Source organism: Staurois parvus, unplaced genomic scaffold (assembly GCF_062004578.1).
Source record: "Staurois parvus isolate SC_StPar_1 unplaced genomic scaffold, SC_StPar_1.0 ptg000013l, whole genome shotgun sequence".
NCBI lineage: Eukaryota > Metazoa > Chordata > Amphibia > Anura > Ranidae > Staurois > Staurois parvus.
The window spans coordinates 5,749,729-5,767,222 of NW_028317809.1; the positions used below are offsets into that span (position 1 = coordinate 5,749,729).

The 17,494-nt window shown below is 38.0% G+C and overlaps 1 protein-coding gene across 3 annotated transcripts in view; it reads right to left on the minus strand.

Moving 5' to 3' along the window:
* Positions 1 to 3,445: 3,445 nt before the first annotated feature.
* Positions 3,446 to 17,494, minus strand: part of SLC20A2 (solute carrier family 20 member 2) — a 143,148-nt gene continuing 129,099 nt past the window's right edge. For 2 of the 3 annotated variants that reach the window (XM_089675386.1, XM_089675385.1), the window contains exons 9-11: positions 16,584 to 16,769; positions 9,613 to 9,697; positions 3,446 to 7,577 (exon numbers count right to left, since the gene is read on the minus strand). In XM_089675386.1, coding sequence (XP_089531512.1) covers positions 7,413 to 7,577; positions 9,613 to 9,697; positions 16,584 to 16,769 — 436 coding nt within the window. In that variant the 3' untranslated portion in view covers positions 3,446 to 7,412. Of the gene's footprint in view, positions 7,578 to 9,079; positions 9,165 to 9,612; positions 9,698 to 16,583; positions 16,770 to 17,494 lie in introns of all 3 variants that reach the window. The other variant, XM_089675387.1, reaches the window with a different exon arrangement.

Consider the following 17,494-nt stretch of genomic DNA (forward strand, 5'->3'; position numbering starts at 1 on the left):
TACACAAATAGTTTCTTTTTCCTTTGAATATAAAGGTTTTACGTAAATGGAAAAAAAAAACTTCCACTTTTCCTGCACAGCTTGGTCTGTTAAAGAAATTTAAGAAATTACAGCAGGATCAACAGGTAAAAAGTTACAGGGCAATGCAGAAATACAGACTTTGTATATGCTCGTGGTAGACTGCAACATGTATGGCAATCAGCTGTAACATTGTAAAACTGACAGATATAGGGAACACTAGGCTTAAAGGATCTGCTACAAATAGCTTGGTGCCAGATACCACAGCATACCTTCAGAGTGAAGTCCTAAGCCTTGAGGGGTCAGGGTTGTTTTGGTGGCCAAAGGTGACCTACACAATATTAAGTGGGTGATCATAATGTTATGGCTGATTGGTGATCATTTTTTATTTTGCCTTTAATACACTTTAAATTTGCCCATTCCCTGCATTAAAATTTAAAAAAAAATAAAAAAAAAGCCCCAAAAACGATATTGCCACCTGCTGTTCCCCCCCCCCCTTTTACTCCAAACACTTTACAGGGTACAAGATTGCCAGAAGTGGAACCCAGAAAAAGGGGTTCAGGACCATTCTGTGCAATAGTATAACATGTTTATTAACTTAATTTACAAAAAAGTTTTCCTTTAGAAACGCTTTAAATAAATAAAAAAAGTTTGGCTTGAGCTACATTTTAAGCCTTTAACACCTTCCCGCCCGGCCTATAGCAGATTGACGGCTGGGCGGGACACTTCTCATTGTGACTGGGCGCCATATGACGTCCTGTTAAAAGGAGCCACGCAGTGGCACGATCTGTCACCGGCTGTATCCATGGGACACAGCTGATGACATATCACTACACCAGCCTGTTGCCAGTGTCATGTGATCGCTGTGACCAATCACAGCAGATCAAGTCAATTGTATACAAAGGATGGCTTCCTGTCATGCCATCCATTGTATACAATTGTGTTGTTAGCTGTGATTGGTCAAAGCAGTCACATTGTACAGACATGGCCAATCACAACCCATCTGTATAATGTGATGAGCTTTGCCCAATCACAGCTAATCACAACAAAGACTGAATGAATCAGTTTCATTGAGTAAAAGTGGTTTGCAAATATCAATGAAATACATTTGTATTAGCAATCATAATGTGTAAATAATTCCTGATCACTTGCCCAGTGTAGTTCAATGTTACTATGGTAACATTGTATTGCTTTGGTCACAGTGTGTTAAAAAAATAAATAAATAATTTGCAAAATTTTATAACAGAAACGAAGGGGGGGTTAGTGTCCAGTACTGAAGTGGTTAAAGGGTATACCAAGAAATATCCTGTATTTTTTAGGATTCTGTTTAGTCGGTTTAATATGCAAGTTACACTTGCATATCTTACTTGAACTGGCTGGTAAAAATTGGGTATTGAGAAATAAGCATAATCTACATTGTTTCTCCACTTGTTGAAACTGTAATATCACCTATTACTAAAAATTCTAATGTATTAATGCAGCTCTGAAAACATTGATAAACTACTTGAATTAAAAATAAACATAATGGTTTAACCCCTTGACTCGGATGTCACACAAATATGCAGCCTCACAGAACTGGGCTTTTTTCCGTGGGGCCACATATTTGCGTACCTGTCTTTGTGCTAGGAGCGCGCTGCACTGCACGCTCCCAGCACAAAGACCGCGGAGTCACTGAGAGCCCCGGGTCCCATTTTAACGATTGGGACCCGGGACTCCTGATTCTGGGTCACATGATCGCTGTGATAGCCTCTGATTGGCTATCACAGTGATCAGTCACTGTGCAGCCCGGCCCCCTTGTTTTTTCTTTTTCTTTCTATGAATGGAGAAGAGAGATACATTGTATCCAACTCCTGGCATAGAGAGAAAAAAAAAATATTAAAAAAATACCTAGATCAAGGTTTGATCTAGTTCAGTGCCAGGGTTATTGTTTGGGTCAAGGTCAGGGTCAAAGGTCAAGGTTAAAAGGTCAGGATTTAAAAAAAAAAATTGGTGTAAGTGTCTTTTAGGTAAAATAAAAAAAAAAAAAAAAAAAAAGAAAAACAAAATGCGCACTATTATTTCTGGGCTGTACTACAGGTACAAACAACAAACATACACATATATGGTACTGCTGTGATCGTCAAGAGCTGGAGAATTTATTTTGGGTTGTTCTTTGGTGGTAGGTTATGGTAGTAACAAGAAACACAGCTAAATAAAAAAAATGATTTTTTTTTTACTATTTTGGGCCAGTTTTCTTTTGATAATAAAAAAAAAAAAAATAAATAAATCTATCCCTTACCATTTGCCACCAAATGAAAGCCCAATTTGTCCTGAAAAAAAACACGGTATAATTCACCTGGATGTACAAAGTAGTTGTGATAAATACGGTTTTACTAACACGTCAATGTTGCAAAATTGTGCTTAGGCATTTAGATTTATTTTACCCTTAGGTGTGAAGGGGTTAAGTATTTGGATTTGTCCTGGAATCAGCTTCTTACAGGGCCTGTATAGCAGAGCTGGAATATGACCAGAACAAACAGTACAAGGAGCATGCTGAAACTGTAAGCAGAGTGACAGTGTGATGAGCTCATCAATGTGCTGCTTCTCCTTTCACTGTCTAGGCTGGGGCAGGTCCAGGACAACCTGGGCTCAGGGAGTAAACGGTTCTGGCCGTCAGACTGGAAATATCTAGCAGCAGCATAGTACTGTGGTGGAAAAATCTGAATTTAAAAGGTGAATACTGCAGCAAAGCTGCTTTTTAGTTTATTTTAGGGACAATTAGCTTTGTTTTTTTGGCTGCAGTTCAGCTTTAAGCAATTTAACCCATGAGCTGACACAGGCCATGCAAATGCTGCACAGAAAAAAAAATAAAAAAAATACAGACACGCATTTTCCCATTGGAAGTCATCACTGGATCTGCCTATTTCACAGTTTAGTATGATGGAGCATAAAATTCTCATAGAGGAACTAATGAAGCGTAACAAGCAATCTTCAGTACCTAATATGTAGAACTTTTGGAAAGAATTTAAGACATCTATGGACTACTTACAGCCCTTGCAGTTGATCTAATGACCCACACACGGTTTTCTTTCAATGGACTGTTGAGCACCATAGAGATATAAACTGTTTTCTGCAGAAAGATACTTTTGTAAAGGGTTTAAGCATAGGGGAATGGATGCTCTTTATACTATATTACTATATTTATTACTACTATATTTATTCCCCGTGCCCCCCCTACCATTTTTTTGTTTTTCTTTTCTTAATGTGTTTGAGGTTTATGTGTAACATTTAAGTAGTACAATTGTAACGTCCAGACTAAGTCTGAACTGGAGAATGAAGTGTTTGAGACTACATTTCTCTCTCAATGAAAACAAAAAATACAGATATACCTTCTAATTAATTCACTTGTACCATGACAAGATGGCTAATAAAAACACACAGTACACAGTATGTTTTAAGATTTTATTTTCCAGAATCTTATTTTTGTCATGGTATAAAATAAAATGTGCCTTTAATACATATAATTTCTAATATATTCACACAATTCCAGAGTTGCTTTATGTTAGATATTTTGCTATAGCTTAGCACAAAGTTCATTTTATTTCAAGACCTTTCATTAATATTGAATCAGCAGCCTCTCCTAACTGTGCGTACAGACACATACAAGTACAGATCAAAACATTATATTAAAGAACAGGGTTTCCCTGAAACTTTATACTGCATTTGTGCTGGTTCATGATCAGTGCAAGCTGCTTTATGGCACAGTTTGACACACACACACAAAAAGGTCAGCTATCTACAGACTGAATGTAACTCACATGACAAACACTATGAACGATGCACACCAGACAAAAATAGATTTTAAGCCAACTATATTAAAATGCTGCATCCAGTGACTACACTAACAAGAGTTCCTGTGGAAATGACAAAAATAACTACCACAGAAATATATGGGGCTTTACGTGTAGGTCTAAATAAGTCATTTAGACCAAATGTTCTTAGATGGACTGACATATGCTAAAATTAATAAAATGATGACTGCTGATAAAAGGAAGATTCTTACTAGAAATAATTCTAGTAAGGCTAGGTCATTTTGCACTGCAAACTAATGCATATCATAAAAGGTCTAACCACTCTAAAATTGGGTGCATCACTAGCTACATACGTTATATGTACTTTGGCTTACAAGTACATATGTATGTATGCAATATATGATGACTAACCAAGACATGGAAATGAGAAACATTTAGAATGAAGCAGAGGAGGGATAAACCATGTACAAATTGAGGGTTTCATAATGAGAAATTAGAAAAAAAATAGCAGCATTTCAAATAGAAATCAAGATCAAAATTTCACCATGAGGATGGAAGACAGCCTCCAAATATTTGTACAATGGCAGCATCAGTGTAACTTTTTTTTTCCTAGGTAACGTTCATACACTGAACATTTAAACGTGCTCAACAAAATGATCAAAGTAACAGCGCTAGTTAAGAGCGGACAGCATCAGCTTTTGCCCCCCTAGCACTGCTGTCAGCTAGTGTTGTTTTTAAGTCTCTATGATGAGAACAACAGTTCACTTTAAGTACTCTAAATCTGTTAAGTGCTACACATGGTTCCTGTAAAAATCCTACTTAAATCACAAATGAAATGTATTCTTGAAATATGTCATAGCAAAATAATATATTTATAAAATATATTTAAAATTAGAAGGGTGCATCATCAATTGACATAAAGGCGCTACCAAAATTACATCTCTACATATATCTGCATATAAACTGTGCAAGAGTCAAAGCTCCAGGGATTACTCAGAAACGGATATGTAATACACTTGAATATGTCTCACAATGATTAAAACAGAACTGCTTGTAACATTTGGTTCCTGTCACCTTAAGGGCATCAGTTAAATTCAATGTATTTATCTTTGTGGCAGATATTAAAGCAGAAGTCAAGGCTACTTTACATAAACAAGCGTGTATGTAGGGCAGAAACAGCACCTTTCAAATTGCCTAAGATTTCTTTAGAATCTCACCTCAAGGTATCTTTATGGAGTTTCCTGGCAGTCACCTGACCACTGTCTTACTCTCTCTGTGCTCGTGGATGAGGCTGTGAGTGGGGAGATGCACTGCCAGAACATTTCTTCAGTTTGCACCATTTCTGTCAGTCAGCAGGGACTGACAATAAATGGCTATAAAAATGGCAAACTTCAGCCGCTAGTGACAATGTTGAGCCACTGGAGGAGAAAGCTGCGTTTCAACATACAGAAGGCTAAATCTGTAACAATGCTGTAGCTAATTTTATAAGTGTTGTCACATATAGGTATGTGGTCACCCAGGACTGCCATTTCTAGCAGGAGAAGGAGACAAAAACTAGACAAGGAAGGATATGATGAATGGTAATGTACTTGTCAAAAGATATGCAGTTTTCAAGCGAACAGCCAAATTCATACTCTTGGCTAAACTTATACTTTAAGCTAATCAAACTAGATATTTCTGAGGATGTTTGGAGAATCTGATGGTATATGGGAAAGCAGCTGTACAGCCACCGGGCATATGAATGAAGCATTCTTGCAGCCCTGTGGAAAAGGAGGAGCACAGAGAGGTAAAGGACACATGAATAGGTGGTATAGTATTCTAAGTAACAATCATATGAGGAGGCAGGTCTCAGTAACAAGTTATCCAAACTCTCAGTGATTTTCACACCAATGGCCGGACCATAGCTGGATATGTTGGGGTAAGGCTGGACCATTTAAGGCATTAAAAAAAAGGAAAGAGTTTATTCACTCTTTAAGGCAGTAAAATGAATCATCTTATATTTTCCCTTTTTAATCAATGTGTTAGTCTGGTTTTGCAGCAGAGGAGTATTTGGAGTAAATACTGAAAGGATTTGTGTCACTTAGCAATTATGCTGCCGAGCAAGCGTACTGATTTTATTTGCTTCAAAAAAAGTTAAAAGAAACTACAATCAAGTCACATCATCCAAACTTTGAAATTAAATAATGTACTTTTCAATCTGGAACCAGTATAACAGGTATAGTCTGGTATGTATAAGTATTAAACTGCCAATTTTTGCTACAGCAAATAGCACTAAGAAAAAGGATTTCCTTTTGCTCATGATAATCACCTACTTCCTTAGACTTTTTTTTTTGTTGAGCTAATTCAGAGGTCCATTTGTGAGGATGACCAGTCACAAAATGGTAATTAGGGAGGCAGTATGCATACAGCGCCATTGAGATGGTAATCAAGGAACAACTTGTACCTATTCCAATAGGCAATGTGGTTAGGACTTCAATATTGGTCACTGGCTTTAGAATGGACTAGTTAACAAAAAGGAATTTGGCCTACATAATTTGATCAAATTCTAAGCCAGCCATTTCCTGACCTTTCACTAAACACATGGTTTTCCACATGTCACAGCCAAATGCAGTTGCTAATCTATGAAGATCTGAAAAAAGGATTTAGTAAAACTATATCATTCCAAAGCTGGGAAGAGTGACAAATGCTAAACTGGTGATCTGCAGCAGCAGGTCACATGTTTATATGTCTTGGTGCTACTCCACACTTATTAATAGGATTAATTTGGCTTCATGACAGCACTACTTGACTGGTTTAAAGACTTGGGCAAGATGAAGTTATGATACACAAGTAACTCCTCATCTCTAATAATGCAGTGCAAGTTCCCTCTTTCTTTGGTACTCTCCTATACTTCTCAATAAATTTGGGAAATGCACCAATGAAAATATGCGTATATATTTACAATGACAAACTGCTATACATATAGATCTAGTAATTGGATGCAATGTTTTTTTCTTTACAACTTATGATCATCTCATGTGTTTTTTTTCCAGTACTTCTAGCACATAATCCATCATAAACCTACATCTGTGTATAAAACTTAAATATACCTCCCGTACCTCGCTTATCACTTACAGTATTTATCAAGTAGACATGGGAATCTTTAATATTCCATATTATTACTGAATATTAAAAAAAAACAACTCACAAAAATAATACATTATGTACAGCTCTTATCTAGATATAAAAGGCTATGCGATTATTCCCATCCCAAATGGTGATACTCTGGTAGTGTTACCTACTATATGCAGTTAAAAAAAAAAAAAAATTATATATATATATATATATATATATATATATATATATATATATATATATATATATATATATATATATAATTTTTTTTTTTTTTTAAACGAGCCACAACTCACCATGTCACCAATATGACATTATATACAGCAGAATAGTCACATCAAGATGATGATGATGCATTGATAAGTATTAGGGCCTGTTATGTTCAACGCTGCTAGTGAAATAGCGGTCTAAAATATTGCTGTAGCTCTGATTTCCAGTATACATTAAAACTGAAAATGGATCTTGGTTTAGAAGTCAGAGGTTACATGATCAGACGTAGGGAAGGATGCCATACTGGAAGATTGCCATGACTCCCGCGCTGAAAAGACCAGCTACAGGTACAGTCACAAACCAAGCCAAAAAGATGTTTCTAAACAAACGCCAATCAACAGCTTTTCTTGAGCGGATCCAACCAACAGCCACCACCGATCCAACCTTGTGGGGAAGAAAAATTAAAACAAATAAGTACCCCATAATGAAAATAACAAAAGACAAAATCCAATGTGTTAAAGTTAATTGTTCTATCTGTACTAGATGATTTTTTTTTTTAATTCAAATAGTTACTTAAGGGTATACTACAACATAATGTGTTTGCAAATGAAAAATGATTCTGTAATAATATAGAGTATTACATGAGCTATAAACTAGTGATCACAAGGTAGATAAAATGGAGAGCAGTGGTATCAACTAGAACTAAACTTTGCTTCTAGAAGAAATATTTGCATATTGGAAGAGAACTTTATTAAATATTAGTCATGGAAAGGAAAAGAAGCGGTTATGGAATATAAGCAGATTAGAAATAATTTGCAGGTATATAACATAATAGAATACAATACAACAGACAGTTGGCTAATCATTTCAGCATTTTGCCTTTATTAAGCAACACTTGTAACATCCCAACACTTCACTGTATGTGCATAGACAAAACATATACTTCATCCAATGGGAGATAGTGTTAAGGTATGGCCTTTGCCACATTTATGATTTTTTTTTTTGTCCTGTTGGCATGTTTCCTACTATAGACAAACACGTAGCAAAACACAAACATGTAATTGCACAGAAGTGCAGTTCAGTGATATGAAAGGTGTCACAAAGTGTTTTTTTTTTTTTTTTTTTTTTTTTTTAAGAAAAGGGAGCTGTGTGATGTGATGAAACATGGATCACACTGACCCGCAGCCAAAATTGCTGTGAGAGAAGCAGCGGTTTGGACTACAAATCAGTATTAATGGCTCTAAAACTTATATCCTACTACTTAATATGTACTCAACTAAAAACAAACTGTTCTCAATTCTGAACAGTAAAGTTATGAAAAAACAAAAAAAACAAAAAACTCTATACATACCCAGTGCAGATACCTTTTCAGGAATATCGAAGGTACAGGAAACCCTGCTTAAAATGTGTTACCAGGCCTGTATGTTATTGATGCATTTTAAAGACCAACTACCCTTGCACTTCCCATCCCCAGTCCCCATAGAAAGACTGAATGCTCATTAAGCCTGAGGAGGTTGCAAAAGAGGCAGCGTTTATTTACAGTCGACTCACTCTAGCAGGCTATCTGGATTCGTCTACCAGTTCACCCCAGCCACCTTTTGCAACCCATTTCTAACTTTGGTCGTACTCCTTTCCCTACCCTGTACTGCCCCATGAACAGCCCTGCACTGTATGTGATGAAGCAGAGGCTTTGGGGAGGGGAGAACAGTGCCAGCACTTCCTGAGACAGTGATTCAGGCAAGTAATACAGCCTCTTCTGCAACTTCTTAGCCTTAATAAGGATTTAACCCTTGCAATGTGAGGGGGCCCCACTGCAAAGGTTTTTTTTTTTTGATGTGGCTGGAATTGGGCTTTAACATATGAAGGCAAATGTGCAATGACTAGCCATCTGTATAATTTTCAACATTAACACCAAAATATGTCTATTACCACTGCAAACCCAATACCTTGCAATGAGTGGAGCTTATGGGTATACCCACATTAGAGGATACTAGTACAGTTAGCGCACACATAACTTCAATGCAAAATCCACTGTAGGGAGAAAAAAATTACAAAAAGATAGTTTGAAGAGTGAAAGATAAGCAGGAACCACATGCCATGCATGCACTGAGACTAGTGGATGTGACAACAGGAGAGCATGCAGTTCTCAGTGACTGGCTGTAGATCAAATGTTTAATAGCACAAGTGGAATAATCATTGTCCTTTAACCTGACTGCACTAATGTAAAACTTTATAAGTATGCTGTGTTTATAACTAAAGGAAAGCCAGTATTGCTAGCCTCTTATCAAACGCCAATCTCTTTATGCAAACTTTATACTCGTTTATACCCATGTGCTAAATCAGGCAACAAGAGCAAGAATGGCAATTCAGTCCAGTTCTTTACCGGATACCCTCATGCCACTAAACATTGATCTTAACCACAGAAGGGGAAATTGGATAGTTGAACTACTCCAGCAGCAGTCACATGACAAAAGCATACCTTGCAGTGTGTGGTACTGATAGGGAGTCCAATATTTGAAGCTACCACAACTGTGACCGCCGAAGCCAACTCAATAGTGAAACCACTGCAGGGAGCATAAGAAAACACTTAAAAGTCACATTTTGCTTGCAATTGTCAACCTGCTCTGCAGGTCTTCAACAATTTCCTTACCGGAATAGTCTTCTCACAGAACGTTGTACAGCAGACAGACAATTCGTTCATAGACCACAACAAATATGCACATCTATATGTCAATGAATAAATCCAGGACTAGAAGAACAATACAGAGTTGACAGAGATACACAAGAACTTCACCTGGAATGTGAAATAATTCGGTAGAGGGAATCATCTAACTGAAACATCTGTTTTGGTGGCAACTGTCAGAGGTGGGATTTTCACACAGTGCACTTATTCTTTTTGTTCCTTTGCTCTGACCTAAAACGATCCCACTCTCCCCTTTGACAGCTATATAGTTACCTAGATCCTATAGTCACAGCCTCCAATGCTTGTACATTTAGCGGTAAAAAGTTTTCTCCTGGCTGCACTTGCGCAGTACAGCGCCATCGACTTGTACGGAGTTTGTCTACCTCCATCTCCCAGCTGGGAAATGCCTCTAAAGAAGTCTATATCAGGGCTGTAGTATGCAGGTGTTGCCAAGAGAGGGGAGCTTTTTACTACTAGATGTACTGTAAACAAAATGTTGGGTCTTGGCAAATATATACCTGTGGAGGGGGGGCTTAGGATCATGCACTTTGAAAGCAAACAAGTTTGTAAAGAACTTGTTTGCTTTCAAAGTCCATGATCATTACCATTTAAATAAATGTCCACTTTAACTGCTTGGATGTAAAATAAATTATATATATATATATATATATAGTAATATTTAATGATAAAGTATAAATTACAGAAAACCTGTGAAAAACCTGGGTACTTTAAACTGACCATATAGCATTCAGTGAAAAATGCACACCCAGCAAATAATGGACCCAGAGTAACAGTCAGCTGAAGTTACTGTATATGGAAATCTTGACTAACTGTAAAAGTAGACTTTAGTGGGAATAGTCAAGAAATGCATACAATTTCAGCTGCTTACCTTTCTGATCTATGGACGGTTTTGAGATGGGGCTTTCCGGGAACCACTGCTCAGCCCAACTGTATGTAACTGATGCAGTGCTCCCAGCAGGAACATCTGTCATTAAAACAAAGTTTGTTTTGGACTAGCTTGGTCTAAACTACCCATTTACAGTCACAAGACTTGAATTTGAAAAATCTTCTTTCATGTTGTGTCTGACTGGTCGCCATCTCTTTCCGCATCTTTCTGGATTCCCAGCATGTTTTGTGGCCTCTGCTGGTCACTTTCAATTTCTAAAGACTACATATCCCATGGTACCGTGCTGCCTGCAAGCAGCGATTCCTGTGCCTCCTCAAACTCCTCCTCTCAGAACCACTGTAGTTCAGAAGTCAAAATCTGTGACATATGTGACAGTACTGCCTACTCACAGGGCATAATGAATAGTGAATATTGTTACAGATATCAAGGAAGTAAATGTGTGAGGATCTTCACAAAGTACATTTACATACTTCAGATTAAAAAATAAAAGTAAAAGTAGGCTAGAAATAATTGAATTACAATGTGGAAATGAATATAGGATTTTAAGTTTTGTCCACAGATACGCTTTAACCACTTAAGTCCCAGGTGCTGCTGGGAGGCGGAGGGTGCTATAGTGATCTATTGCTGCCCAAGTGCAGCCAGCAGTAAATCACTATTGTGATTTGTTGCTTCACAACTACATTGGGGGGGAAGGGGCCTTGGTCAGATCTCCACTGCCACCAACAAGAAAGCAAGTGTAAAATAAATCATTTTAATGACCTTGTCAAAATAGGCGTGTTTTTTTCTTACAAATAAATTTAAGAAAAAACAATATAGATTAATCCCCAGTTCCCAAAAATGACAATCTGAATGATATTTGCATCTACTGTGTGAGTGTCAAATGTTCACAGAAATTAATGCATTTAGATTTTTAGCGACAGCAAGCTTGTAGGAAGGCAAACCATCATGCTAATTTGTGTGCTCACCAACCTGACCCAATTTTATCTTAATGTTATGAGAACAGTTTATGAAAACCAATATGTTCCCTGGAAAAAGTACAAGAAATTTATTTTTCACTGTAAAAAATAAACAAAAACCTCTAAGATATTTACAAATCTGCTACCAAAGCCCTATTTGTCCAGTAAAAACAAAAATGAAAAAACAAAAAACTGTATAAATAGATTAAGGTAGGATACAAATGCTAAAAAGGCATGATGTTCAGAACAGAGATCACCAAAACTAAAAAACATGCTCCAGGATTCTAGGAGGATTATGAGAGGAAAAAAGCCTGGGAACTCAGGTGTGTAAGAATTGTTCAGGGTCAGGTTTTATTTGTCGCAGTGCCACTTTAAAAGAATATGTAAACCCAACATTTAATATTCCTGATATGTACCTGCTGTACCATGTACTTGTATGAAAATGTATCCTGTTCTCTTTGTATAGCTTTGTGTGAAATCCCTGGTATTCCTGGCCAGTCCCTCTGCTTTCCTATTAAAAACTGACCACACTAGGCATGAGAGCATAGCATGGTCATGCTGGGAACTCAGCCTGCTCCTCCAACGATCAGGCCTGTCCTGAAATACCTCCCCTGCACAGCAATGCACTGGGAAGATCTGTGTGCTGCTGTTTCTCCTCCCTGACCCCCTGATGCAGCTAAGAACAGAGATTATATGGTCACTTATAATGATAAAAAAAAGTGTGACAGAAGAATGGATTTTTTTTTTCTAAATCATACTTACCTAGGTGAATGCAGCATTGATCTGATGCTGCATATGTCCCCCACTGGCTCTACAGCCCTGGCCAAAAGTTTTGAGAATGACAACTATTAATTTCACAAAGTCTGCTTCTTCAGTGTTTTTAGATGTTACTATGGTATACTAAAATATAAATTATAAGCACTTCATAAGTGTCAGAGGCTTTTATTAAATTACATCAAGTTTATGGAAAGAGTCAATATTTGCAGTGTTGACACTTCTTTTACAAGACTTCTGCAATTCATTCTGGCATGCGTTCAAATCAACTTCTGAACCACATCCTGGCTGATGGCAGCCCTTTCTTGCATAATCAATGCTTGGTGTTTGTCAGAACTTGTGGTGTTTTTTTTGTTCACCCGCCTCTTGAGAATTGACCACAAGTTAGGATTAAGGTCTGGGGAGTTTCCTGGCCATGGACCCAAAATGTTGATGTTTTGTTCCCCAAACCACTTGGAGCACCTTGCCATGAGGCAAAAGTGATAACTATCATGCTGGAAAAGGCATTGTTCCTCACCAAACTGTTCTTGGATGGTTGGGAGAAGTTGCTCTCGGAGGATGTTTTTGTACCATTCTTTGTTTACGGCCATGTTCTTAGACAAAATTGTGAGTAAGCCCACTCCCTTGGCTGAGAAGCAACCCCACACATGAATGGTCTAAGGATGCTTTATGGTTGGCATGACACAGGACTGATGGTAGCGCTCACCTTTTCATCTAAAAGGACAAGGTTTTTTCTAGATGCCTCAATCAGAAAGGGGATTCATCAGAGAAAATAACTTTACCCCAGTCAACAGTCCAATCCCTGTTCAGTTTGCAGAATATCAGTCTTTCCCTGATGTTTTCCTGGAGAGAAGTGGCTTCTTTGCTACCCTGCTTGACAATAGGCCATCCTCCAAAAGTATTCGCCTCACTGTGCGTGCAGATGAAACCCACACCTGCCTGCTGCCATTCCTGAGCAAACTCTGCACTGGTGGTGCGCCGATCCTGTAGTTGAATCAACTTCAGGGGACAGTTCTGGCGTTTGCTGGACTTATGGACACCCTGAAGCCTTCTTCACAACAATTGAACCTCTCTGCTTGAAGTTCTTGATAATCTGATAAATGATTTATTTTAGGTACAATCTTAGTAGCAGTAGTATCCTTGCCTGTGAATCCCTTTTTGTGCAAAGCAATGATGACTGCGCATATTTCCTTGCAGGTAACCATGGTTAACAGAGGAAGAACAATGATTTCAAGCACCATTCTCCTTTTAAAGCCTCCAGTCTGTTATTCTAACTCAATCAGCATGACAGAGTGATCTCCAGCCTTGTCCTCATCAGCACTGACACCTGTGATAACGAATCACTGACATGTCAGCTGGTCTTTTTGTATCAGGGCTGAAATGCAGTAGAAATGTGTTTTGGGATTAAGCTTATTTTCATAGTGAAGAAGGACTTTGCAATTAATTGAAATTCATCTGATCACTCTTCATAAAATTCAGGAGTATATGCAAATTGCCATCATAAAAGCTGAGGCAGCAGACTGTTAAAAATTAGTATCAGAGTCATTCTCAAAACTTTTGGCCAAGGCTGTAAGAGTGAGAACTCCACCCCCAGCGCTCACTGCAACGCTAGGTCGTGATCTGCCCTGGACTGGCACTGTGACACCAGCCGACAGCTGGCTTTAGCCTGCTGTTGGCTGAAAATCGGTCCAAGGAGTGTAGGACAAACTGCACTCCTGTGATCAACAGGAAAAGTGCGGCCGAACGAGCTTTGGTTGTACAGCTCCATTCATTTTTTTTTATACCTATATACGATTGTTTTGCCTTTCATTTCTATTTTACACTGAATGGGTTATTTTTGGTGAGGGTTTACATATACTTAAAAAAAAAACAATTAGGAAGAATATTTAAAAGGCTGAAATAGTATAAATCAACTCCCTTAGATAATAGAAAGTTTCTAACTTTTATTGGGTGTGCATTTTCTACTTGACTGAACAAGATTGTAATAATGACAAGTATGGTGTGTGAAACCCATTTAGCAAACTTAATTTCTTACCACAGAACAAGAACATTTATGAAACAGTTTTACTTTTAAGCTGAGCACCGCACAAAAATGCAACACAGAGGCAAGCAAGCAATGTCATTTTACAGAATTTTCTTGTTTTTTTCTTTTACGTAAACATTTGCATTGTCCATGCAAAGCAACAGTTTTACTATAATGATCCCCTTACTTTAATGATCCCCTCACCAGGGGACGGGGGACGGGGGTCTATTATTGCTGGCTGCAAGGGATCCATTTTACTGCTTTTCTTGTTATCCATACAAATTTAGCACCACATAATTATACTTGGTTCTGCATTCTCTAAAAGGGGTTGGACTGGGAGGTGTGTGTGTGTGTGTGTGTGTGTGTGTGTGTGTGTGTGTGTGTGTGTGTGTGACACACACCAAGGGATGGGTGCTCAGAGGGTGGGGGGCACGGAGACAAGGTGGGACTCAGAAAGGGGGAGCTCCTGCACCTATTCCGAGGGAAAAAAAAGCCCTGGTTATTAACATCAACATATATATTTCCCTCTGAGCTTACTGACTATTTAGCTATTAATTTTAAATCATACTACATGTTAATACCCGAAACATGTCAGAAGTTACCAAATTAGACAACCCCAATTGCAAGAAAAACAAAAAATGGGATGCCGATCTACATAAAAGCAGAAAGTAATAATTTGCAAAGCTTATAAACCATTATTTGTTGACAACAGAAACTCCTCCTAATACTCCTTCTTTGGAATTGGGGTTGTATGAGGAACACAATGTAAGGGCTAGTTACACCAAAGTGACTAGGGAAACAAAGCTTTAAGACATTGCCTCTATCTGTAATAGAAAAGAGACATGTTTGATCTGTACACAGTCACAGCTCTTTATGATCAAATAGACTAGCTAATCCATAAAGCCCAATCATTTTAGCCTTAAAGTGTTACTACACTCAGGACCCTGCATCCACTCTATCTGGTCTCCCACAGTACACAGGAATGCAATTATTTTAGTAAATATAAACTGCTAAATACTTTTTCTCATCAGCAGTTAGAGCAGTCTTGTGACTTCTATCAGTGTCCAGCTGAGCACTGGTTAAAGCTTGTAAGAGTTTTCATTCTCCTCTCACTGCCCTATGCGATTGCATAACCCCTGACCCTCTCTCTGGATAGTGCTGATCACATGCACCCTCCCAAGAAAGAAAACCTCTCTAGCAGTACACACCAAACTGAGCATGTGCAGAGTGTCCCCGAGGCTCTGTTCTATCAGGAGATGAAATGGGGAACGTGGAACAGCGAGCATAACAAGCATGCTTTACTGCATATACAGACTCATTTTACTATTGTGCGTTTAGTAACACTTCAAGCTACCCACAGACAATCATACAGGACATCAAAGGGAAATATAAATTATTATGATTTTGATCATATGCATAAACATAACTATTTTTAGGAGTAGGAATACTGAGAAAAAAAAAAAAACAAACTAAAAAAAACTAGAGACACTAAAAAATAAATTGACTCACACTGGTTTCACTTCCTAAAGCTTTCAATTCATATAAAAATCTTTATTTTCAAATATCACTGGATGCAGCTGAAATAATTTTTTTAATCACATAAAGGCTCCAATCTCACGCGCTTGAGTTGCACAGAATCGCATGGCAATGGAAATCACATTGTTTTTAATGGTGCCTATTCACATCAATGCAACTCAGCATTGGGCAAGTTTGGGAAAAGGTTATGTGCTACTTTTGGTGCGATTCCAGCCCCATGTAATAAGCAAATCCCATCTAATAGTAATAGAAAGTATAATTTTCCCGGTGTGCCTGCTTTGTGAACGGATTCTGCTGTGTTGCTTTTTGGTACTTTTTAATCCAATTACTCTGAAAAACCAAGATATAGATTTTAATTTTTTAGTGAAATGGGTGGAATTGATGCTAGGCTTCTTTTACAAACCACTGCATCGGAATGTAAAGGAAAGACATAATATAAAACACACTATTATCTTAAATCACATTTATTGATTTACTCTAATTCAGCCCTTCTATTGATCTGACGTTCTTCAAATGAGAAAGGAAAACCACACAACTTCAAAATAGCCAGAATAGCAAGCAGAATATTTACCTTGATGGTGTTATTGGGGTAAGATCTTTACCCATTGTCTGGATGACTCGCCGACCCCATACCCAGAGACCAGCACAAATACCCACGCCCCCATACAGGAGCAGCCACACGGGTGTAGAGGCTTCTTGCATTACTCCTCCTTGTTGGTATATTAACCACAAAGCAACTAGGGGCCCAATAGCATTGCTGTAACGGTAAAAATACTTTTTTAGTTCAAATATCAATGCAAGATGAGCATTTACACACATCAGGAAAACCAAACAAAAAAAAAAAAAAAAATTTGATTTCCAATATAATTATGTGGAATACATTTATATTTTCAGTTGTATGACCAACCCTGAAGATTTAAAGTATTACTAATACCAGGAGCCTGCATTCATTATATCTGATCTCCCACAGTACAAAACATGGAAATGCAATTATTTTAGTAAATATAAACTGCTAAATACCTTTTCTCATCAACAGTTAGAGCAGTCTTGTGACTTCTATCAGTGTCCAGCAGAGCACGGACTAAAGCTTGTAGGAGGAGTTTTCATTCTCCCCTGATTGTCCTATAAGGCTGCAGGACCCTGACCCTCTGTCTGGACAGTGCTGATCGGCCCTGTGCTGATCACATGCACTCTTCCAAGAAAAAAAAAAAAAAACTCTAGCAATACACACCAAACTAAGCATGTGCAGCTTGCTCCCAAGGCTCAGTTCTATCAGCAGATGGATTGGGGACAGTAGAAGGGGAGGAACAGAGAAGATCGGATCAAGCATCCTTTTTACACAGAGGATTAACCCCTTAGGTTCCACAGCGAGCACAACAATCATGCTTTACTGCATATATAGGCTGATTTTACTGTTGTGGGTTTAGTAACACTAAGATAGCTCTGAGGAGTATCACTATGTAAGTGGTCAGGCTGCAAAAT